General features: G+C 43.1%; 1 protein-coding gene and 1 pseudogene across 1 annotated transcript; one reads left to right on the top strand and one right to left on the bottom strand.

Annotated features, from left to right (window-relative positions):
* The window catches only part of LOC137672588 (centromere protein J-like), a 35055-nt pseudogene extending 23448 nt beyond the window's left edge, over window positions 1-11607 (top strand).
* A 3480-nt stretch (window positions 11608-15087) lies between these two features.
* Window positions 15088-16880, bottom strand: TTLL2 (tubulin tyrosine ligase like 2). The gene is given in 2 exon segments (XM_068413327.1): window positions 15088-15392; window positions 15395-16880. Coding segments are annotated over 2 exon segments (1662 nt in total). The 3' UTR covers window positions 15088-15216.
* Between the last annotated feature and the right edge of the window lie 8937 nt (window positions 16881-25817).

The following is a 25817-nucleotide window of genomic DNA, read 5'->3' as shown; positions in this document are numbered from 1 at the left end:
TGAGGAAGTGGACACTTCAAGCTGTGCTTTAGTGAGACAAGATAAATGTCCATTTTAACTGCATAACATTAGTGATTCTTCAAGAATATGGCTTGAAAGATGTACAAGTTGGCCAAAATGGTTAATAGTTATTAATAATTAATATGAATTAATATGAATTTTATCCAAATAAGCTGATTTCTGAATGCATCACATTATACATTTGGCAGGAACGAGTTGCCAGTTTCCTGCCAGATGTGCAACTATGGATAGATGTTAGTGATTTCTATGACAAAAGATACATTAATTTGCACAGGGGGGAGTTCTACTGAAAAGTATACTGAGAACATTTCTTAATGTTTTTGTTGGAAAAGTTTCAACCAAGGTCAAATGTACTTATTTCCAATCTTATTAGATGGATTTTGATGACCTTTGAGCATGTTATTTCCTTGTCTGTGAATGTCCTTCCTGACCATTTACTAACTCTGAAGCAGGGAAGTATGAGTTCTGGGAATATGCAGACAGACTTTTATAGCATTTGCATTTTCACTGCTTTATCCATGAGTATTTGTTGCTTTTTCTCAGCTTTCTGATCTGTTAGTGGAAATGCAAATTCTACATGACAGAAACTGATATTTGAAGGTTATAAGAGATACTTATTTATGGGAATTGACAAATGAGAGGTTGCCAGAATTTGATTTGTATCAGAATGACGAAGAACTGTAGGTATTAACATCTGGGAGGAAAAAGATCATTAGAAAAATTAAAGGATTATTGTTGAGCATGAAGATCAAGGAGAACATTGTATTTTTAAAGTTTCTATGGTCTAGGTGGACCCTGAGTAACACCACCTCCTCCTGCTCTCCACTGCCTGCCTAATAGCGTAGATCTGTAAGACTGGAGGAACCTTGAGAGGCCACCTGGTCTCTTTTGCTAAAAGCAGGATCAGTGTCACTGACAGTTATTTGATCTGTGCTTTGCTAGCCCCCATGAGAAAAATCCAAAATGAGCTGTCATCTTCTGCTGCCTACCTGTTCTTTTAGTTCTGAAGTAACTCCATCCCTTTTGTTTTCACCAGCTAATCAGCTGATTAATTTTTATTCTGTTTTTAGCAGAGACGGGAAACAATTGATCTACCTTGTGCATGTTGGGAGGCCGTTTCTTCCTCCAGCCTTGCAACCCCTTTGTATCAAGGGTCTGCATTTACTGGCGATCCACATGTTTCCAATGAAGAAAAGTAAAAAGATTTATTGAGATAATTTGATGACTTTGTTTATGAAAGTGATGGAATTGAGAGAATCTTTATCAAGAACCTTATCATGTGTGATTAACCAAATACTGAGTACTTGAGTCTCTTAAAACTGTAGAGTTAAATTGCAGTGGTTGCCTGGGTTACAGTCATTGCTATGATTTATGAAACTATCTATCTCTTAGAATGATATCCATCTGTATGAAAACAGAGGCCACACGTAATTCACTAAGCCTCTCTTGATTCCTCTGACATTATTGCTTTAAAAATAGGTATGTTAGTGTATAATTTAAAAATGTGTAATCTATGTGATGCATAAAAATTGAAACCAGCAGCTTTTACAACGGTATATGTAGCAAGCTGGAGTACCTTTACTAACACTGTTCTGCATGGAGGCTCCCTCAACTGAATTGGTTGTTCTTTAGAACATAGGGAACAAGCCTGATCATGTTCATGGAAATACCTCTTCTTTCGCTCTGGCTTCATCTTGCTCCATCACTTTTGCAGTCCAATACATCCTACTTCATGAGCTTGTTAGTTCTTTAAGTTAAAAAGAATGAGCAAGTGCCTCTTCTAATCATAATTTTAAGGCCTATACAGGTTTCTGTCCCTGGGCTAAGGCATCACTCATTGCATTGCACCAGTAAATGTTGACTTCTGAACATCCTTTTCAAAGGTGGCATTTAGATAGCTCATGAGGCCTCCTTTTCTAAAACAGGCTTTCTAGGCAGCTCTATGTTAAAAGGAAGGAAAAGGTTTAGCCTTTTAAAATTCTACAACTTTCTGGTGTTGCAATAGAGTTTCTTTCTTGGCTCCTTCCTTCTAAGAACATCCATTAAGTTGTAATGTCATTTATTAATATAAATAAGGGATATCTATCCACAACACCAACAGATCCCCTAAATTTAATTGATCAAATTGAGAAAATTTTACAGCTGTCAAAAATGGCCATAGTGACTGTTGTCAGAGAAGGAATTGTGCAGTCTTCCTGTGTTTGTGCTTTGCTAGTCCCATGTCCCTTGAGCAATAGTTCATGGACTTGGGCAAATGAAGCTGATGGCAAATATATTCTTTCCATAGACTGCTTACACTAACCTTCCCAAGCAGCCACTCTCCAGTGTTTGAGACATTTCAAAATCAGAATACCTGATACCATTTCCACGTGTCTTTTGAATGTTTCTTTGTTTCTGACAAAATGTCAGAATGTGCTCGCTCCTAGTCATTCACCAGTTAAACTCGCTAGAGATTCTTCTCCTATCAGTTCTGACAGACATAGACATCATCCCTTGCCATTTCTGGGACAACTTCAGCAATGTGGGCAGTGAGACTATGCCTTTGCCTCACGCTGTCAGGCATTTCTACTTTAGGTTCAGTACCTTCAAAGCTTTGATTAGCCAAGAGTGCAACCTCAGTTTTCCTGTCATACCAGCGTAATGTTTTCTTTGCAGCTACCAACCCCCGGCAGTCACTGTGTAAATCCCTATATCTCATGGTGATCGTGAAGGAATATTTTATAGAATCATAGAATCATAGAATGTCCTGAGTTGGAAGGGACCCACAAGGACCATCGAATCCAACTCCTCTCCCAGCACAGGACAACCCCGAATTCACACCATGTGTCTGAGGGCATTGTCCAAATGCTTCTTGAACGCTGTAAGGCTTGGCGCCATGACTGCTTCCCTGGAGAGCCTGTTCCAGTGCTCCACCACCCTCTGAGTGAAGAACCTTTTCCTAATATCCAACTTAAACCTACCCTGGCATATCTTCCTGCCATTCCCTCGATTTCTGTCACTGGTCACCAGGGTGAAGAGGTCAACACCTACTCTTCCACTTCCCCTTGTGAGGAATTTGTAGACCGCAATGAGGTATGTTTCCTCTGTGCTCTGATCTAACGTCTCCAAGAAAAATTGGGGAAGTGCTTTTGAGCAACTGTGATCTTTCCAGGCTAAATATCTGCTATAGTTTGTTTGAAACTGTTCACATCTCATTTCCCTTCTGTCACTCACATCTGTCCTAAGGTCCTACAAGGCTTGTGTCAGCCTTGATTGATGGTGAGGTATGAAGGCAAAATGTAAAAAGTGTGGACATCTGGCAAGTAAAAATGAACTGTCACGCAATATATTTTACTGAGGTCAGCTCAGTTGTGGTATCCCAGGGAGGGATATCTTTCCTTTTATTGTCAGGGTGGTTGGACCCAGGGATGAGAGCCTGAGAACAGCTGTTGGCCTCGCACTATGCACCTACAATTGACCTTGAATTGTGCCATTGACCAAGTAGAGAAGCAAATGTGGGAAGCAAAATAAGACCTCAAATAGAGAATTACGTATAAAATGTGCGTACGTGTGTGTTTGTGTGTGTGTGTGCCCACATACAAAAATAAATATTTTCCTAAAAGTTTTAAACACTTAATGATGCACCTTTTGTAGAAAGATTTTTAATGCTATGAGAAGATGTGTATATCAACTTAATACAAATGTATTCAAACCTTTTAGGCAATAAAAAGCTCTGTGCAAAGGGCTGATCTTTTGAGATTGGTGACAAAGGAACATCAAGAAAAGAAACCGTCCAACTGCTCCCTTGGCAGAAGCACAACACCAAATGGCAGGAGAACACCTCACCATGGAAGACTGACACCTTTTGAACCAGAAAAAGTAAGTCAGTAGCAAGGTCTATTTCGACTGCCTTTATTTTCCTTTTACAGTACTGTTCAGAAGCTGGATCAGGATCATGATCTCCACATAGCTGCTGCTTGGTCTTCACTCCCTGGTACTACAGGGTGTTTGCCAGAAATTATCTTAGAGACTGTTTGTACATTGAGCTATTTGGGCACCTGCAGGCCAGGGCATGGGTGAATGCTTTGAAACCTGTCCCCCTGCTCTCAGAAAAAGTTCAGAGGTGATCACAGGCACCAAGCATCGGGGCATCGCACGGGCCAGTGGCTCCCTGGAGGCCAGGGTCTGGGAACATCAGGGGCTCCCCAGGGATTCTGGCAGGACAGGGCCCATCCCACTGACACAGCCAGGGAGAAGGGCAGGCTGGGGATGGGAGTCAGGGTCAGACCAGAATCCCAATCGTCAAAGCCCATAGTGATGAGGCAGGTCTGGGGTTACACCAAGAAGTCAGCCTATGGGTCAGGGCTGGGGTCTGGATCAATAAGGTGCAGGGCCAGGCACAGGCATGGCTGTGATGCAACCCAACAACAACAAAGTGTGAGAGCCACAGCTGAAATGCAGCTCCCAAGAAAAGGAGGGAGAGGGCCCTGTCTCAGGCTTCTTCCAGCTCTTTCACCCACATCCCTTTCTTCACAACAGTCTGAATAAAGATTACGCACCTGCACCATATCAGCCAGCTGGTCGTGTGCACAGGCAGCTAAACTCTTAGGAATGGGAAGTGCACTCTGGCCATGTCACTGATAGCTCCCATGTTACAGTGAAACATGACTGTATGTCAGGCCTCTCCATTTTGCTTCAGGTTGTACGTCAACCCGCTCCTACTGGGAGGACAGATGACAGGAAATCACCTGGAGCTGTCTCGCATCTGAGTGCTTTTAAGGAGCCTAACTCATCTTCCTATGTAAAAGGTAAGGTTTGTGGGAACTTTTTGACTGCTTTGAGTGGTCTGCAAATAACTCGGAGACACTGGTCCCCAGCTCTCAAGTTACAGGCAATATGTTGTCACCAAAAACTCTCCTATGATTCTTAGAAGAATTATAAAATTTTTATTTTACAAGAGAGGGAGAACAGATTGTGCTGTTGCCTGCAATCTACTCATAGAGTTTGCTGTCCTGGAAGCCCAGAAGATGGGGAACAGATGTGGTCTGCACTTCTTATTGGTCCAGGACAAAGCACCTTTGGGAGGATTGGCAAGCTGTTAGCAAACATTATCAATATAAGAAGCAATGTGTTACAAGAATCTGAGAGCTAGCATCTTTAAAAAACCTTCTGAGATAGGTATGGAAACATGTAATTCAGCAATTTTCCTGTTTTCAATGACCCCTTTTACTTTGCTTTTTCTCATAGGCCAGTCTTTGCCCATTTCAGATACCTCAGAAGACATGCCCCTCTCACATAACCCCAGCAACACTTGCAGCTTTGCACCCTGCAGTAACAATGAAGAAACAGAGGTATTTCACCATGTAACTCTATAAAATAATTCAGTGAGTCTGTAATCTTAGTTTTCATATACACCATGCTAACTCCCATTTAGCTGGCAACAATACTCTCCTGGCTTTATTTTCATGCTTCTACTCATGATAAGTACACTCTTTAAAACAATATTGCAATGGCTTACAAATAATATAGTAGACTTCTTTATCAAGATACTCCTTCACAACTGTTGGATGTTAATACATTTATGTTGCTAGTTAACATTTTAATTTTGGCTCAGGAAGAAGAGACTCTCAATCTTAAAGAGACAGAAAAATCACTAAAACCTCAGAATAAAGTGGCTTTTGTGACTACACACAGGAGAAGTGGCATAACTACATATGACAACAAAGCACCTACAGACAGTTCTCCTGCTTTTCTGGATGCTGAAGCAAAGGTTTGAGCAACTTATGGTTCTGGCTCTTATATGACCAGCAACTTCCTTCTTTCCATTTGTGAACTGAAATAAGACACATCAAGAAAAAGAAAATCTTCCATTCCCATTTCCTATGCTATGCAACGGACACAGAGCTTTAGGGACCAATCTGGCAACTTCAGCCACTGTGTTTACAGCTTTTTACGGGAGCATCTCATTGCCCTGTGGGGAGCAGTATTCCCTGTTCCCTTGGATCCCACAATTCAAAATGCATCACATCTTCAAACTGTAATTAACACTAGCTAGTAACTGTTTTGAATGCTACGTGCCAGATTTCAATTAACTGAAGACTCCTTTATGCTGCCAGATAGTCCAAAGAGCACTCATTGTAACAGTAAATTGCATGTGGAACATCCTGAATAGCCCTTAGTTACATAGTTAGCATTACCTACAGCTAAAAGAACCATGTAATTTGTTTTGGCAGAGTGGATCTAGCTAATACAGGTACCTTTCTTTGCAAATCAGTAACCCAGTATTCAGAGATAGTTCTGTTCTTTGTTCTTGTGTTTATTCTCTCAATTTCCTGTAGTGTAGGTTCGTCAGAATGCACTTTTGTCCCCTCATTTTTGGACTTTCTCTATGCTCTCTCTTGCTTTGCAAACTGAAGTTAATTGGAGTTAATGTGCAACTTTTCTAGTTATGACTAAAAGATCAAAATTCATTACAAATGCAAGGCAATATCAGAAAGAAGGGCAGCCTTCCTGTGTGTGTGTGAAAGTAAATGCTTTTTTGCACAGTTGATTAAAATTAATGAAAATATGTTTAAAACATTTCTGTTTATATAACGCTGACTGTGATGTTTTCATAATATAGCCTCCAAAATCAATATTATCTAGAAGATCAGCGTCACATCAAGAAAGAAGAAAAAGTGAGGAAGCGGTGCAGGAAAAAATAGAGTATCGTGATGGAAAGGTGAGCTAAAGTAGGATGCAAAGATACTTGAAGAGATCACCAACAGGACTGCAGTATAGATGGGAATCACTGCTTCAAGTAGCCAGAGACAATTATGTCTCCAGTTAAGTGTCTGTTCCTTAAAGGAGAGCTGAAATGTAAAGTTCACACCACGAATGGTAGGAAATAATATATAGCTGATGGGCTGGAAATCAAGTAACCAAATTCTTTTCTTCTCTCCCACAAAGATTTGCTCTATGACTTTCACCAAGTCTTTTTTGTTTTAGCTACCTCATTTGTGGGCTGGGAGAAATGATATGCTTACCATTAGAAATGAAAATGTGCTAGTGGGGTAGTGATGGTGTTTTGTAGTGCAAGATTAAAAGCCATTCTTTTATTTCCTTGGAAGTGAATCTAATGGCAGTGAGCTGTGCCAGCTGGACACCACTTGCGGGAGAAGTCTTTTGTTACACACAGCTGGATACACCTGGAGTAGAGTCAGAGAAGTTGTGCTCAATGCAGCCTGTCCAGTTTGCTCAAGCCACCTGTCAAAATTGCCAGTGATTCCCCACTTGCATCTTGAGATTGCTTCCAGCTACCCTTTGTCCTGAGGCCCATAACTCGTCATGGCAGCTGGTTTTGCCTCTTTTCTGGAAATCCCTGTCTTCCAGCAGGGGATGAGTGGGCGATTCTTACTGGCTTCCCATTGTGTCCCTGCACTCCTTGTCACCAAACTGGATAATTTGTTCCTGAGTGGCCATGTCACCTTTCCTGCACAGCACCTCAGGAATGATCTTGACAGGCTAATTCTGTAGATGAGTCTGTGCATTGGAAATTTGGTGCATTGCTGTTGGGAAAGGTTGTCAGCAAGATGACCAAGTGAGCTGGTGCTAGTTTCACTGCTGATAGACAAGCACTCTTTCCAACAGTGTTGCTGCTCATCTGGGACAGATCTGAAGTCAGTCCCAGATGTCCCTTCAATTACTCTACTCCAAGCAGGCTTATCCTGTTAAAACATTCCCTTGATATTGACTGAGGGTAATCTATGCCCAATTACAGTTGTCAATTTTGGGTAAGGTTTTGGCTAGATAAAGTTTAAGACAGTAGTTCAGTTTCCGTGTCTGTTCAGTTCTGGGCTTTTCTTCTCACCCCACCAACACAGGCGTTGATTAATAATACCTTCCAGTAAGCAGTCATAGAAATGGCTTTTGCAATATAACAGTTGTTCAGGGAATATTGGTTTGAAATGCCAATTCTTTTATAGCTAATGCTGAGATGGGCTCTGTGAAAGCTTCTACCAATCACAATTCCCTATTGTAGAAGTAGAAAATACAAAATCTGTTGTTTTGATCCTCAAAAGAAATACAATTGTGGAAAAAGTTCACTCTGACATTTTTACCGCTGGGTTTTATTCATAAAATTGAGTGGCGGGGTGGACTTTCTTGTCCAACTAGAAAGGTCAAAATGGGGATTGATGCCTCTAGAAAGAGAGATTAACTCTCATTTAAACTATGCAGACCTTCTTGTAGCAATGCCTTTTGTCGTAAGTAGGTGTAAGAACACGTTTCCATTACTAACTAGCAATTTTTAAGTAAAATCATTTCTAAAAAACTAAAATCTTGCCCCCAGTAATCATTACAATGCCTGTTTGGGGAAATACCGCATTTCTGTTCCCCCAAACATATTAATTCCATTTTTTTTTTTTCATTGGGAGGTATTCCCTTTTTGTGAAGAGTCTGATAAAAATGGAACGACATGTTAGAGCTACAGTGCACCTTCTGGTTGTCTTCTTCCTTGGACTTCACCAAATGAATTATATTATGGGATTTAATATATGCTGAACAGAACCAGCTGCCATAGTAATTCCAGGAAAAGTGATTAACCAGAGGCTATGCTAGGTGTGATGTTTTCTTTGACTAATGTATTGTTTGTAAAAGAGCACACTGATGACATTATTACCCCCTGTTTTTAATAAGTCTTCAGCAATTTTGTAGATCTCTGCATGCAGCCACATTTAATTCCGTAGTACTGAATGTCTGTACAGGCTTATGTTACTTGGAATAAAATGGTTGTTAACATATGTCAGCAGTCTGTGTTAATACATCAAGTTCATTGTTTTGGTTCACGCAATCCAGAACCAAGGTCTCTTGAGTGACTTGTATGGAATGTGTACCGGCATACATGAAATTAGTACAGACAGTAACTCGCTGAAGCTGGTCAAGGAAAAAACTGAATGGCTTCCCTATTGACACAGGGCTGTGCGCTTTTACCTCACTTACCAGAAAAACAAGGTGGTGGGGTGTGAACTTGGGCTGAGTGCTAGAAGTGAGTTCATTTTGTGAAAAGAAAATTACTTTTAGTCTTTTTTACAGACAAATGAGGCAAAAATAATGTACCTGTGCTGCAGAGATAACTTTTGAAATACAAAGGCATAGCATGACTTAGTTCAAACTCCAATTTAATTGGAAGGCAATGCAATGTTGCTCATTTCCTTTAGTTTAATTTACATTAGATTCTCCACGTGTTTGAAGGTAGAAGAGGTGCTTACTGATGGACGTCGAATCATCACTTTCCGCAATGGTACTAAAAAAGAGATCAGTGCTGATAAGAGGATGACTACGATTAGCTTTTTCAATGGAGATGTAAAGAAGATCATGCCAGATCAGAGAGTGGTGTGTAACATTTTTTTTTTCTTTAAGGAAAATAAAATGATTAAGCAATTTTCCAACAAGGTCCTATGATTTATCTTGATCTATCAATTCTGGGAGAAATTGATGAGAAAGGGTGCTGGTTTAACAACTCTGAGTGGTGAGACTGCTTCAAATACAAGGACAAAAGAGGAAAGAGACGACGGTAACAGTCAAAGGAACAAAAGGGTAGTTGGCCAAGCAGATTAAAGGAAACTAAAAGAACGCAAAGGGCAGGGGCAGTCATCTGAAGAAAGGACTGGATTTTATACATTTGCAGGATAGGTAGCACAGGGGGTTCTTCCCTCTTGGTGTTATGTAAATATAAATAGTTAATAATAATGTGATCTAGAGTGGAAATAAGTGAGGCCTTGGCAGCAGTGGGACTACTTTAAATTAATAGTGCATGGATGGGAACCAAAGCAAAGAGATGGGAAGATGACTTTCATGCATGCACTGTTGTCTTGTACACTACAGAGACGAAAGCAGCAACATCTAGACACAGCCATGAGGAGGGAGGTGAATGAGAGGAAGGAACAGAAATGCAAACATAGCTGCTTTTATGGATGGCAGATACAGAAAATGACCTTGAAATGACTTTTTTAAGACTGCTTATTTTATGGTTGAATCTGCTTATGCAAATATTGTGAACAAACTTGCAAACACTTCACTCTCCTTCCAGATTTATTATTATGCAGATGCACAGACAACCCACACTGCTTATCCAGATGGCCTGGAGGTGCTGCAGTTCCCTAATAATCAGATAGGTATGCAAGAGCTCATGAATGTGAACTACATGTGCAGGAAGGAAACCTTCTATTATGAAAGTTTCATCTGAGTCTGACTCCAGCAGATTGGGTTTTTTCTTCTCAATTTGCATTGTCTTTGCATTTGACTTCCAGTATGTTCCATCACTTTACTGCCCAGTTTCTCCTACAAAGCAAAGATAATAATGGGGTGTAAATGCATCTCTTCTAATTTTGATTATCTGATTATTTGATTCTTTAATTTCTTTAGCAGTATGCTGGATATCATTTCCATCCTCATGACAATGTCCAAAAAAAAATCTGATCTAGCTCTGTGTAAAGCAACATGAAAGAATACTAGACAGACTTTTTACACCTTCTTTTCCACAGAAAAACACTATCCTGATGGCACACAAGAAATTGTGTTCCCAGACCACACAGTGAAATGCCTCTATAGTGACGGATTCAAGGAAACTTTTTTCCCAGATGGTACAGTAGTAAAAGTAGAAAAGTAAGTCTCACGTTAATGACAGGAACCAGGCACTGGGCACAGGTACAATGATATTGACATTTAAAATTGTGGTTGGATTCTGCATGGCTGGGAAATTTCCAGATGAAAGGAGAAAGGATTTGTAAGGTAATGAGGGTTTTGCTATAATGAGGCACTGAAAATTGTTCATTTTTGACCATTTGTCACTGGCAAAGTGACTGTGAAGTATTCCTCATTTAGTTCCATGTAACTTTACACTGGCCAGGGTTGCTGGGAGATCACCAGTTGCCTGTGGTAACAATGTGGGTACTAAAGGACTCAGGATGAGGACTCCTGAGCTCTATTTCTAGCTTTTTGGCTCCCTTTCTCATCTTGGGCAAGGCATTTCATGTATTCTCTCTCTATTCCTCCATGTAAAATGAGGAAAAATAACCATAGGACTTTCTTACACACGCCTCTTCTGGGCTTAGGGAGGATCCTGTTGTAAAATAGATTTCCTGCTTGCAAAATGCCTTGAGGTCCCTGAATGAAGAAGTCATGTAAAATTTCATGTAAAAGATCCCAGCATCCGTTAGGTTTTATACCATGTACTGAAGTACCTTTGTATTGAAAACTTATTGTGAGATCAGATCTCTAATGCCATCCCATGTAAATTCTGAGGTGAATCATAACCTGAGGAAGTTGTCACTTGGCATTATTTTCCACTTTCTTTGTGTCACATTAGGCAGCTCAATGAGATAGGTTAATAACAGATAGTGCCTTCTCATCGCTTCATTCATTGCTATTTCTTTCAGGAATGGAGATAAAATAGTGGTATTCAGTAATGGCCAAAAGGAGGTTCACACTGCACGGTTCAAGAGGCGGGAGTACCCAGATGGTACTGTAAAAACTGTGTACTGCAATGGCAGAGAAGCAACAAAGTACTCCACTGGACGAGTTCGAATCAAAGATGAGGAGGGTAATATCATCCCAGACAAGAAGTGATTCCTCCCCTAAGGGCTGCACTGTATGTAAGTAGCTCAACCCATTTTCCTGGCACGTCAGAACTGTTAGGAAGATTTAAGCCTTGTGAAAATGAATAGATGGATCTGTAGGGTTGATATTTACTTTGGTTTGGTGACTGGTGCTCAGTCTGGAAAAACCTTACCTGAAAGAAATGTCTCTTGAGTTGGACTTGAAGGAAATGCAGTCATGCCCTCTTTGTGTATGTAACATTAAAAGAAATGCCCATCGTACTTCTCATCAAAGTGTTTGTTTCATGATACTGATCACACTTTCCCTTGTTTTTCTCCTAGTTAGTTACAAAAGTGGCTACAATTAAGGAGCATGGCATAAGAACCTCAAATACACAAAGCTTTTCGAATTTCAGTTCAGTGCTGCCTTATGCTGACTAAAACAAATCTACGGGGTGTTTTTGTCTCAGTTAACCATCACAAAAAATGTGGAAGTGATTAATGTTTTCAGTTGGTTTGATTCTTTGGAGCAGAAGATCCCAGCATGTATCAGGCCTTATCATGAGCTGTACATTAGATCAAAATCTGAGCAGGAGTTCAGTGAACAGTCACACCTCTGATGTCTCTTCCAACATAAATTATTCAATAATTATATGATCACAATCTAAGAACTCCTGTCTCGTGCATTTGAAGATAAAATGTAATGTTTATTCCATGCTGGTCATTATTCTGGATGAAACAGCCCTTTCTTTTTCCTCCAGCAGTCTTTCCTCAGACCTCCTCTGTGTTGCTTTGTTTTTGAATTAAACCTCTCCCACTACTGCCTATATTCTTCCAGTAGTGCAAAAATATTTCTGGTCAGTGAATCTCTCCAGCTTCAAGGCTCTTTGGATTGCGCTTGATACCTAAGGTGATTAATCATTTATCAGATGCTGCTCTCAACTGCCTTCCCCGTAGACTGCCCGTCCATCATCTGTCTTGAATTTTTCCAAAGCACTGAAGTATTTCCCCTGTCGAGCTCAGCTCATTACCTGCCCATTGACTGAGAAGACCAATTATCTCCTCATGCCCTTCAAATTCCTGTAGCAACAAACACACTTTCATAGCATGCTGCTTTAGCCTTTTCTCACACCTAAGTGCAAAATAATTGCAAGATTATGGAATTGCTCTTTCTTCTCTTCAGTTTCTAGGGGTTCTGACTGTGGACAAATCACCATTCAAATCACAGAGCATCTTTGGAAGAAATAGATTGAATAGAGCAAGAAGCGTTGCTAATATTGATCATACATATGCATCAGTTTATGAATTTAATTATGTTGCCCTGAACATCCATGCAGTTCGATGTCATCTGGTGTGATAATAGAATTGCATTGTTTTTCCTTTACTCCTGTATAACAAAGGAACAATTTATAAACCTGTGCTTTTCACTACTGAAATATTTAATATATTTTATGTATTTTGTAAAAGGAAACTAATTAAAAGAAATCCAAGAGATCATTCTTTTCCATGTGCTTCACTAAGAATTTCAGTTCAGCGCTGCCTTATGCTAACTAAAACAAATCTACGTTGTTTTTTTCCCTCAATTAAGCATAACGAAAAAAGTGAATGTGATTAATGTTTCGGTTTGGCTGGGAAACTAGATGAGATATACTAATGTTTTGTAAAGGACCACTGTTTTTATTGCCAGGAATTCCTTTTAACAAAAGGTGCCTGTTCTCCAGTTAATATGCTGACATTCTCTTTGTTTCTATAGTAATGCAGAAAAAAAGCTTTGTTTGCGGCTTTTAGCCTTAAATCACCGTTTGCCATTCAATAACCTGTGTATATAATCCCTTCTAATTGTAAATTAAATAAGGAACAATTTTGTTTGCATGCTGCTTGCTCCTTGCTTTGTTAAGCGCTCTCTACCCTGCTTGCAGGAAGCAATCTCATTCTGGAACAATTAGGCCTGCGATCCTGCACAGGTGTAGCACATGGGGGATATGCGCAAGTCAGGCTCTAAAACTGTGCGCATGCAGACGTGCACGTGTGCAGACACCTTGCTGATGTGTGCATTCACCTTGTTTGCTCCTGCTTGCAGGGAGGTTGTAATGGTACATAAGTATGGGCCTGGTTCTACTTTCTGGCAAATCAATGGCAAAACTTCCACTGGTGAAATCAAAGGGTGAGACTACTGAGGATTTCACAGTACTTCTGTCAACCGGTGTGTGGCCACCGTTTTCATCAAGACATGTTTTTCAAGTAGCATTTTATAGCGTAATACCAAAGGGATTATTGAAATAAGGAGCACAAATTTGGTTTGAAAAGAAGGAGACAGAAAAACACCTACGCAAATGACAAGCTCTGTCAGGTATGTTATCACTGGGGCTCCTTCACGGACCAGTTATGACACATGCCACATTATTTTTCTCAGGCTGATTCTCACACCCTGTCTCCTCTACCTTCCACTCGCATTAGTTAACCAGAAGCTCTACCAGCTATAGTTCATTGTTGTAGGAACACAAATAATCCAATTTAAGTGTGGCTGCATATGTACTTAAACTGTAGCAATACACGTACCTACTTTACTATGGTTTTTGTCCTAGAGGGTTTATAGCGAACAAAATTTTGTGAATCCTTCAGGGAGATGGAACACAGCTGGAAAACGCCACTTCTTGTCTTTCCACAGGTTTTCTGGCATTAGCAGAAGCATGCTACTGCCAGCTTTTGTCCTCAATTTTGATTGAAATTTAGAATACGCTGTGACTTCTGAACAGAGTTACTTCCATTCAAACAGCTGGGGGCAGCAAAGATGTACAAGGGAAGGGTAGTAGGTTGACCATCATCTCAAATGCCTCAGTTCAGTGTTAGTATTTTTCCATGCACATCTGATCACCAAAGTTTTATTGCAATTGAAACAAAGCTGCCTAACGACTGTACCCATCAGGTGGCTAATGCAGAGTCTGCGAGAGAGAGGTCTGATTCAGTCTTCAGAACGTGATATTTGCAGTTTATATTCTGCCCTCTGTTACCTTGGGAAGCCTAATTATTTCTTTATTAGGAGTTTATCTGAAACAAAACACTGGAGCAGTACATAAATTTTTTTTTAAATTACTTTCCATAAGAATTTCTACAGAATCCTACTGGTCATAAAATGAAAGTTATTTCATACTGTCATTTCATAAAATGCAAAATTAATTTCTGGAAATGTAGGTCAGGAACCTCACTGGATTCTTCAAAAATGTGATAGTTTTGTGTCATTCATATTACCTGCACCTTTGTAAACTGAATGCATGTTGAATGCTCCCCAGTGTAAAGTGACTAGTTTTTCAAGTCATAAAGTCCCCTTAGTGAGTAAAAGAAAAGAAGCAAAGATCGCTGAGAAAAATAATAAACAAAAGCTAGGATTTCTGAGGATGTTTTGAGATATGCAATTCTCCATTTTTATTCTGGGATTACCTAAATATTGCATGAATTACTTTAAAAAATTAGTCAGTACTTTTATTTTAAAAAATAATCTCTCATGGTAATTGCTAAATTACAATTTTAAAATTGTGTATTGTTTGAGACATCTCTCTTTCTAATACAATTCCAGTGTACATCTACCTCCTTCAAGCTACAGTTATCATTTATGATGTCTATATAACCTAACATCATGAAGTTACACAGAAGTTAAACAGCCTACACTTTTCTTTGTGTTCTGCTGTTTTGATGGTAACTGTTTGCTCACTAATTTGTTTATTTCCTTTATGATGCTCTTTACATCTGTCCCATCCCTGGAAGCTTGAAGTGCAGCTTCATTGAAAGGAAAAATAAGGACAAAATCTCCTACCCAGGGATAGGCCTCTGGTCTTCATCAGAGAGGAAATAGGGGCGTGTGGTTAACTCGTAGCTGCAGAAGTTGGCTGTAGGTAACCAGCGGTTGAGTTGGGCAGACTTGTGTGGAGAATGCCCAGCTCCTTGGAGCTGTTTATTTTTACCTTCAGCTTTTGCTTGGGAGGATATTTTTGGCATGTTCATCCTTTCCCGCAGCTGGGAAGTCAGTGTTTTTCTTGGATGTGCTCTGGCAGTTTTCTTGGTCAGGGTAGCCACCTTACAAATTGATCCTCTTGCAGCCTGCAGGGCAGGTTGTACAGCACCAGCAGAAGTACATTTACCCATTTTTCGGCAAGTGAGTAAGCCAGGAGCCTCCCCGCTGGCACTCTCACCAGCTATGCTCCAGGGCACCCGCCTTCTGCCAGACTTTGTCCCAGCCACTTGGTTTCGCCTGAGAGTGTCAATCTGTTTGTAGTTCAGCAGTTCAACAATATCGTGAAGAAGTTTTCTTTTCACAGTGTCATCAATGGAACAGTCTAAACACAAGGCTGGATTGTAGTTGACTTCTAAAAGCCACGGCTTGAATTTGTCATCAATCAGGATGTCAAAGCCAAAGAGCTCAAAGCAATTGGAAGCCATTGGTAAGGGGCTTACAGCAAGCAGGGTGAGAATCACTATGTTATTGATCTTCTGCCAGAGGAGCATGTCATCAACCCCAAATATTCGAAGGTAAGAACGAAATTTGCTGAACGTCCATTTGCAGCCACAGCCGATCCCTTCTTTGTATTTTTTATATGAAGCTCCGTATTTGTTGATGCTGGTGTTTGTTAGGTGGGCATAGACGTTGTCCAGAGAACCAAGGTCAAACTTTTCAGTGGCAAACCTCACCAGTCCTTCTTCGTAAGTGTAAATGGTGAGGGGGCAAAAACTAGTGACACACACGTAGAGGCGCAGATCCAATTTATATCCTGAAATAAGCAAGGGGTTGCTAATGTACTTCTGCACGATGACTGTACAGTCATATACTAAGGCTTCAATGTCTTGGAAAATGAGTATGCCCCTTCCACGGGAAAGATGCACAGGCTTGCAAATCCAGTAGCTAGGTCTTCTGCTTACTGACTGTCTCTCCTTGCTGTATTCTGCTATAAATTTGACATAGTCATTGGGCATGATGAATGCCACTGGACTGAATTCATACAGAGCTGATCCATATGCTCCTTTCATACGTCTCAGATGCCTTGCCAAATAGTCTTTTCTGGTGATCCGGACAGCTTCTGGGTAGTGGTTGAGCCTCTGCCATGGTTTAATGCTGTGGTGGTCTGTCATATGGAAAGGTGAGTTCCGCCAGTACAGGTTCCAGTCTGCATCATCTTGCTCCTTTTTGTGAAATTCAGTCCACCCACATTCCAGTAAAACCTCACGAACTATTGCAGGGACATTTTCATGGAGACGGAAGACCAAAGGCCTCAAGATATCTCTCGTATCATAGTCATCTGCCATCATCTCCATCTTACTAGCTGAAAGAAACAGAATTGCCAGGAAGAAACAATGAAATTAATGCCACAGATTGTGCTAGCAGTCATCACCCTCACGGTATTCTTAATGCCTGTCACTCTCAACGTATTCGCAAAGTGTGTTGACCCTGTGTGTTTCTACGGTCCATGACTGAGAAGTCAAAGGCTGTGTTTAAGCTGAAAGATATGTAAAAGGGCATCGATTCCAGAGACCTGTTTAGGCAGCGCAAAGCATTGGCTGCTGCAAAGTTATATGTCTCCACACTTCATTTCCTTTTTCTTTGAGGTAGCTTACTACAGCAGTAGTTGTCTCAAAGCTTTTGTAATTCTTGGATACTCAGAATTTTTTGGTTTTTTGCAACTGCCTTCAGCCTAATGGCCAAAACTTTGTCTAGTAAGACTTGCTGTGCACTGCTGCATTGCTGAGACATTCTGCTAACATATCATGTTACCCTGCTCTGAGCAAACTCTTGGTCAAGATTATAAAGTCTGACACAATCCATCCACAATCCACTCTCCATCATCTTTGCTAAGTCGTGGGCAACGGGAGAGGTGCCTGAGGACTGGAGGAAAGCGAATGTCACTCCAGTCTTCAAAAAGGGCAAGAAGGAGGACCCGGGTAACTATAGACCGGTCAGCCTCACCTCCATCCCCGGAAAGGTGATGGAGCAACTTGTTCTTGGTGCTGTCTCTAGGCACATCAAGGACAGGGGGATCATTAGGGGCACTCAGCATGGCTTCACCAACGGGAAGTCTTGCTCAACCAACTTGATAGCCTTTTATGAGGATGTTACCCAGTGGATAGATGATGGTAAAGCTGTGGATGTGGTCTATCTCGATTTCAGTAAAGCATTTGACACGGTCTCCCACAGCATCCTCGCAGCTAAACTGGGGAAGTGTGGTCTGGATGATCGGGTAGTGAGGTGGATTGTGAACTGGCTGAACGAAAGAAGCCAGAGAGTGGTGGTCAATGGGACAGAGTCCAGTTGGAGGTCTGTGTCTAGCGGAGTCCTGCAAGGGTCGGTACTGGGACCAGTTCTATTCAATATATTCATTAATGACTTGGATGAGGGATTAGAGTGCGCTGTCAGCAAGTTCACTGATGACACAAAACTGGGAGGAGTGGCTGACGTGCCGGAAGGCTGCACAGCCATTCAGAGAGACCTGGACAGGCTGGAGAGTTGGGCGGGGAGAAATTTAATGAAATATAACAAGGGCAAGTGTAGAGTCCTGCATCTGGGCAAGAACAACCCCATGTACCAGTACAAGTTGGGGGCAGACCTGTTGGAGACCAGCGCAGGGGAAAGGGACCTGGGGGTCCTAGTGGACAGCAGGATGACCATGAGCCAGCCGTGTGCCCTTGTGGCCAAGAAGGCCAATGGCATCCTGGGGTGTATTAGAAGGGGTGTGGTCAGCAGGTCGAGAGAGGTTCTCCTCCCCCTCTACTCTGCCCTGGTGAGGCCGCATCTGGAATATTGTGTCCAGTTCTGGGCCCCTCAGTTCAAGAAGGACAGGGAACTGCTAGAGAGAGTCCAGTGCAGAGCCACAAAGATGATTAAGGGGGTGGAACATCTCCCTTATGAGGAGAGGCTGAGGCAGCTGGGTCTCTTTAGCTTGGAGAAGAGGAGACTGAGGGGTGACCTCATTAATGTTTATAAATATGTAAAGGGCAAGTGTCATGAGGATGGAGCCAGGCTCTTCTCAGTGACATCCCTTGACAGGACAAGGGGCAATGGGTGCAAGCTGGAACACAGGAGGTTCCACATAAATATGAGGAAAAACTTCTTTATGGTGAGGGTGACCGAACACTGGAACAGGCTGCCCAGAGAGGATGTGGAGTCTCCTTCTCTGGAGACATTCAAAACCCACCTGGACGCGTTCCTGTGTGATATGGTCTAGGCAATCCTGCCCCAGCAGGGGGATTGGACTAGATGATCTTTCGAGGTCCCTTCCAATCCCTAACATTCTGTGATTCTGTGAAAACTGATGGTAAACAGTAGGAAAACGCATATTGATACCAATGCTTTTTTCCTCCTTTGACATAAGCTGATTTAACTCACTGATAATCTTCTGCTATTCCTCCAGTGAGCTCCTCCCCAGTTCCTAAAGAGAAGAGCACATTCTTGTCTCATTGCTTTCCTCTCAAGAAAATAATGTTCCATAGAAATGTATGTAGATTCTGAATGAAATACCATTTCTCATTATCTATGGTGGAAGTAGTTAATGGTCCACATCTATTTTTATGGGTAAGAAGCACATTTAGAGTTATTTTGGGCATAGCAGTTCTCATATAAACAGTTCATGAAGTGTGCTCTTCCCTTCCCAGCTAGTTCAAAATTACAAGACTCAGACTAAATCACCTGTCCTACTGGCTGGTGGCATAGGGGGCAAAAAGTCCTATGAACCTGCAGATTTGACAGTGTTGCTCTTTCTCTCTTTTTTAATTTCCTGAAACCCTACAGAGGTGCTCCGTGACGATTAGACTCTGTTTGGAATAGAGAGCGTCTTGGATGAGAGAAGAGTATTTGTGCCGAGGACCATTCTGACACAGCAGTAACATACCAACCTCCACCTCCTCTCAGAAAATAGCAAGCAAAAGAAATACAAAGGGGGTGGGACATATGCTACACAAGACTCCTTCACATCCTGTTTGTTTTTAGACTCCAGAATGAGTACTCTGCCTTCCAAACAACTACAGAAACCAAGGGGACATGTCACACCTAGAAGTACTCAATGCAGTGTGCAGCTGAGTTGGCCAGGGATGCTTTTTCTGTGGAAAAACTACAATTTGTTGAAATGGAAAGTTTTCTTCCAGAGAACAAACGTAATCTTTTGCCAGCTTTTTTTATTTCATTTGAATTTTCTTGTTTTGAAATTGTCAGAATATCTTATTTTCATTTTTTTAAAAGACAATGGTTCAGCCTTTTTTAAATGCTAATTTCGTTTTAAAACTAAAAGCCCAAATGTGAAATGAAATGCTTTACCATTATCAAAGTGTAAATTAACATAATTCAAAAATTTTGCAAGTCACAAAACAGTTTAAGATTCTCATTATTTTATTTGAATGTGAAAAACAATTCAAAAATTTTTGCAGCATAAAAAAATGTTTCTCTCTCCACTCTGACATTTGGTGACTCTCTCGTATAATGTACAGTCTTGGCCGTCGAACACATCCTGCTGCTGCTAACAGGCTCTGAGGGGTAACCACAAACCAGTCACAGAGCTCTTCTACAAGCAGTGTCATGGAGTCTGTAACAAGTGTGTTACAACGCGGAGAGCAAAGCCAGGAGAGTCTCAATAGGGGCTTGATGGAAGGAGTTTTAGAAAAGGGTCCAGGAGGTACTTCAGTGAGGCTGGGAAGCAGGGCAGTGGTGTTACAAGTATATGGCTACTTTACCATAGGACTGTAGTATGTAGGTTAAAAATAGCCCTGGGCCATCTCATGTCCTGTAGCGAGGGAATCATTGCCTAAAAATGAAGGGATTTGAAGCAAGCTTTTGTCCAGGATGTGAAGAATCAGGCTCCTATTGGAAGAGGACCTTAGGCCTCATTAATGGGCTGAGATTGTGGCCAAAATGTGAATTTCTGTATACGATGACTTTCTGTATTCCAAAGTAGTTCTATATTCCAATAGTAATATGTATATTAATATATACAGTGACATTTTACAGTCAGTACCCTTCCATCTCGGGTTTAAGCTAGTATTGGAAGGGAGCAAGATCTAAACTGCATTGGGATTATTTCTCTGAATCCCCTTAGAGATCAGAGATTCCCTCCCTGTACAGACTGCAGCTAAATTCTCCTTAGTGAGAGCTTTCCTTGGGTGAGGGGTTTATAGGGAACAGGAGAGAAACATGGTAAGCAGGTACTGAAATGCAGTCATGATGTAATAGGACTTACATAAAATACCACGAAGGGGAAAGCAGTCTTGCTGTGTCTCTTGCAGTCAGCGCTTCTTTGCAGACCCCAGGAAGCTGGGGACTTGCTGCTGAGCTTGTGCACAAACCTAATGCTGTGGTCCCAGGAAACGTTTGTTATCTTTGCTTCCACTTTCTCTCCTGAGAGTTCGCTGTCCTGTCTACTTATTAAATAGCTCTATGTCACATGACAAAATGAAAAAAAATTACATATAGAAAACTAAAGAAGTTTTATAGCAGCTGGTTCAAATCCTTGGGCAAAGATTAATAAATTAAGAAAAAAATGACGTAATTGAAGGTAGTCATGCTAAGCGTTTTGATGAGTCAACTTATAGACTGCAGTTAGCTTTGTCTTTTCTGCACTGCTCAACATTGCTACTAGCAGTGTTTCAGTGAAAGGCACTGTTGTACGCGAATCCAGTGCATAGTAACTGTGCCATCGTGATCTCTGCTAGGTAATCATAAATTAAGCTGTTTGTAATGTCTGAACAATGAAGCCTTCTTTGGTGTTTTGTTCATGCCAGCTTGTATTAACGAACACCTTTCATACCTCTGGCACTCAGGGAATAATTTACAGGAAATTGGCTCACCAAGCCTAGATATAACAAATGTCAGCTTCAAATTCACAGGTAATCAAATGTAAAGAAAACTTTTTAACTAACAAAGAACATCTACCTGCTTTTAAGGAAGTCATATCATATACGCAGAAGCTCTTGAAGTGTCATTATGAAACAGTAACTCTAGAATTAGGCATTGGTCTAAATGAATAAACACAAATTTCACTCACTTTACTCTGTTTACCCATGTGCCCAGATGAACGTCCATCTCTTCACTACCTGTGTTCCCAGAGGGCTCCGTGTACAGCCCATTCCTTAATAACTTGGAAGCCCACTCACGTGTCTGCAGACATTCTTCCACAACACAAAAACATGCTACAGCTGTCTCTGACCGTGCTCAGGTTTAACACCCACCTACTGCTATTGCCAAGTGGCACCCAGAAGTGGCGACCTTCCCCCGGAGGAGAGCGGGACGCTGTCACCTGTGACCGCACGGCTCCAGGGCCTCGCAGTTGCAGCGATGCCGCAGCAGCAGCAGACCCCGCACGGGCCTCCGCAGGCAAGTGCTCACGTGAGCTCAGGCTTCGTGCCGGCCATGCCTGCTTCCAGCAGTTCACGCGTCCCAGTTGCTCAGTTTTACACCTATGGGAGGAAATACAATCCTTAATGGTTAGGCATTAAAAGCGTGTGTTTGTCAAGTCAATGCAGAATGCCTCGGTGTAATTAAGCTCAGCAGACTGACTGGCAGTCTTTCCTATCAAGTCTTTAATTCCTCAGGGTCACAGATCATAACATGGGTCTGGAAGCTGCCTGACTTGGGATTTAATTTCAGAAAGAACCGTTTTAACTATTTCTTGAGGCGACGGTTTCTGTCTGGTACACCACCCAGGTTCACGCCGTGCCTCCCAGGCTACACAGCTTCCTCCTGCGACTCAGCTGCAGCCATGGCGGAGGGCTGCTCACCCACCGGGGACTCCCTGCAGAAACACCGCCCGGCGCTCTGAGGGCACCCGGTCTGTCAGCGCCGCGACACTGCTGCGGGGCGGGGGCCCGGCTGACCTCCCCTGGCCGCACATCGTACCTGGGCCCGCCGGGGCCCGCCGCCACCGCGTGCCTGCCCTGCTCTTCGCCCGGACCGCTGCTCGCCCCACCGCCAGCTCCGGCCCACTGCCGGCCGCAGCTGCCAGCCAGGCGGGCGGGCGGGCGGGCGGGGGAAGCGGCGGCGGGCGGGCGCGGGCCGTTGCTTGGCGATGGGGAAGGGCGGGCTCTCCCTCCCGCAGGCCGAGGCCGGCAGCGCAGGGGGCGGGTGTCGACAGCGTTCGCCCCAGCTGCCCCGGCTCTTCCTGCGCAGAGGCTGGGGCTGTTCCTTGTTGTGACCGCCCACGGCCTTTTTACCCCAGCAGGCCGGGGAAGACCCACACCAGGGCGCCCAGGAGGGAGAAAACCCGTCACCTGCGTAACCCCCTTCTCCTGCGTCGCTCCTTACCCGCCGCCCTTGCTCACAGTGCTCTCTTCTCCTTCGGAGGTTGGGGCATGCCGGCTCAGCCCCACCACCTGCCCAGGACGGACCTCCATCCTCACAGGCCTCATGGAGGGAGCCAGCTTCATGGGGCCACGCACACGCAGAGGTGTAGGTGTCCTTGGAGCTGCAGGTGTCAGCTGAGCCCCTGCGTGTCTCACACCTCCCATTTGTGCAGCTGAGACCCTCCAGCTGCTTGGACCTTTGGCTCATGCCATAAGACACCATGATATTATGAGCCTCATGAAAGCAATTACTTAATGTATTAATATTAATTACTTGAACCTGACTATCTTACGTTGCAGATGAATGCCATAATCCACAGGCTGCACAACACCTATGTCCTCAACAGAGATTGTTGTGTGACCCAGCCTCAGTCCCCAAGGTCTCTGGAAGAAATGGCTCAGCCGTCCTTTCTCAGGGCCTCTCCTCCTGTCTGGCATAGGTGGCCCCTCACTCAGTGTCCTCATTACACACAGAATCACAGAATCAACCAGGCTGGAAGAGACCTCAGGGATCATCGAGTCCAGCCGCTGCCCCTACACCACCCTGTCAACTAGACCATGGCACTAAGTGCCATGTCCAGTCTTTTCTTAAACACATCCAGAGATGGTGACTCCACCACCTCCCTGGGCAGCCCATTCCAATGTCTAATAACTCTTTCTGTAAAGAAATTCTTCCTGAAGTCCAACCTGAACCTCGCCTGGCGAAGCTTGAGGCTGTGCCCTCTTATCCTATCGCTAGTTGCTCGGGAGAAGAGGCCAACTCCCACTTCACTACAACCTCCCTTCAGGTAGGTGTAGACTGCAATAAGGTCACCTCTGAGCCTCCTCTTCTCCAGGCTAAACAACCCTAGCTCCCTCAGCCATTCCTCGTAGGTCAGACCCTCCAGACCCTTCACCAGCTTGGTCGCCCTCCTCTGGACTCGCTCCAACACCTCAACATCTTTCTTGAAGTGCGGGGCCCTGCATTGTCTCATGGTTCTCTTGCGTGAAGGCCTGAGCCTCCTTCTACACCTCTAGGGAACCACAGTTTGGGACCGAGGATGCCAGGGAACACATGGCATTCAGTAGATGAGCATTAGCAGGCTTATTACCCATTGCCAAGTTTCAGGCACATGACTGGGGAGAGGGATTAATCTGGCTACAGCTTCAAAGCCCAAAGCTAGTGTCCATTGAGATGGAGTAAACATGTTCTCTGCATCACCAGGTGCAGCTGTGGCTTTCATTACCAAGATAACGGAGTTTTTCCTCATGCTACCTGTGGGATGGAAGAGTTGTTTTTCCCCTTATTTTACAATTGGGGAAATGAGTAGAGTAAAGTTCTGTGACAAAATCAACAGTGGAAAACAGCTCTCCAAACCACAGGCTACACGCTCCTGTCTCCCATGCTGATTCTGTGTCAGTGATACTGAGGTTCTCTGAGGTCAGAGCACCTTTCTCTTATTCCTTGGTAGCTCCTCATGGTTTCAGCTGGAATCTGTGGAGTAAGGAGCCATTTGCTGGGATACCACTGCTGAATTTTACTGCAGACAAATCTTGGGCACACAGAGTACAAAACAATTAAGGAGGTATGCTGGGTTGACCCTGGCCACCAACAAAGCACCCACCTAGTTGCTCACTCCCCCCACCAACGGGATGGGGAGAGAATCAGTAGAGCAAAAGTGAGAAAACCCAGGGGTTAAGATAAAGACAGTTTAACAGGTGAAGCAAAACCGCATGTCCAAGCAAAGCAAAATAAGGAATTCATTCACTGCCTCCCATCAGCAGGCAGGTGTCCAGCCACTTCCTGGAAAGCAGGACCTCAGTGGGTGTAGCGGTTGCTTGGGAAGACAGAGGAAGATTCGGAGATGTGTTTCACTGTCTGTTATCGAGGTGAAGTCAAGTTTCTGTATCAGTTGGAAGCAGGGCAGGGTGAGAATCAGCAGCAGACTAGCAAATCCATGTATAATCTCTGGGCAGCTGGGAGGCTCTCAGGATTCTGCAGCCACAATCGTTTTGCCAAGAGAAATGTGGATCTGTGAAGGAGCCCACCTGCCACCTTCTTTTCTGCAGGACATAATGAACTCTACTTAATTCTATGAGACCTGGAAAAGAAGCTTGTCATATAAAAAGCCATGAAGCAACACAGGTGAAGTCTGGAGGGCAGCCCAGGTGCTCGGGAACAAGGAATGTTAGAGAGAGAGTAAAGTAGCATGAAAGGTATTGTTATTTAAAAGCCCTAACAATTTGGGGATTTTTTCCACTTAAATTGTATTATTGATTTCTATCATGTTGTCACACCATGTGGTGCCTCATCCTCCTGTTATAGTTAATAACTGAGAAGAATTAGTTTCAAATGTTAGCTACATGGCATGCAGCAACTTAACTAGCCATGTAGTTTATTTCCAGGGGCAGCACTAAACTTGGATATGAACAGCTTTGTCTTCAATTTTATGTGTAGTAAGGGGAAAACCGGGGGAGGCGTGCTCGCAGGTGCTGGGGATCGGTCCGGAGTAAGCTACTTGATCTCAATGTGAGTATGGAAGCTTCTCGTTTATTAACAAAGAAAGCAGTGGTTATATAGACTATGCATATGTTAATCGCGCGCCCCGATCGCACTTGTGATTGGTCCATAGGTTTACATATTCAGAGCCGTGACCACCCCCTCCCCTCCCGGATGTAGTTTTGCTTCCCGCAAAGCAGGCACCACGAGGTTCTTTGTTCTGCTCCGTGCAAGGGGAGTGCAAGGTCGCTAGCTCTGGGCTTAACCCTTGCTCAAAGCCTGGGTTGCTCAGACTGCTCAGTGACTGACACAGGATCATGCCCCTTCTCACTCAACCAAACCTCTACATTTATGCTGTCTGCCTCACACAGAGGATCTGATCCTAGTGTCACTACCAGTAATGATCATGATATCTGTACAGTGCTTTCTCATCAAGATGTAGGGACACTGCCCAG

This window comes from Nyctibius grandis, chromosome 1 (genome assembly GCF_013368605.1).
Source record: "Nyctibius grandis isolate bNycGra1 chromosome 1, bNycGra1.pri, whole genome shotgun sequence".
In the NCBI taxonomy this organism is placed as follows: domain Eukaryota; kingdom Metazoa; phylum Chordata; class Aves; order Nyctibiiformes; family Nyctibiidae; genus Nyctibius; species Nyctibius grandis.
The sequence above is the reverse complement of the archived record's forward strand: the minus strand, read 5'-3'. Positions and strand labels throughout refer to the sequence as shown.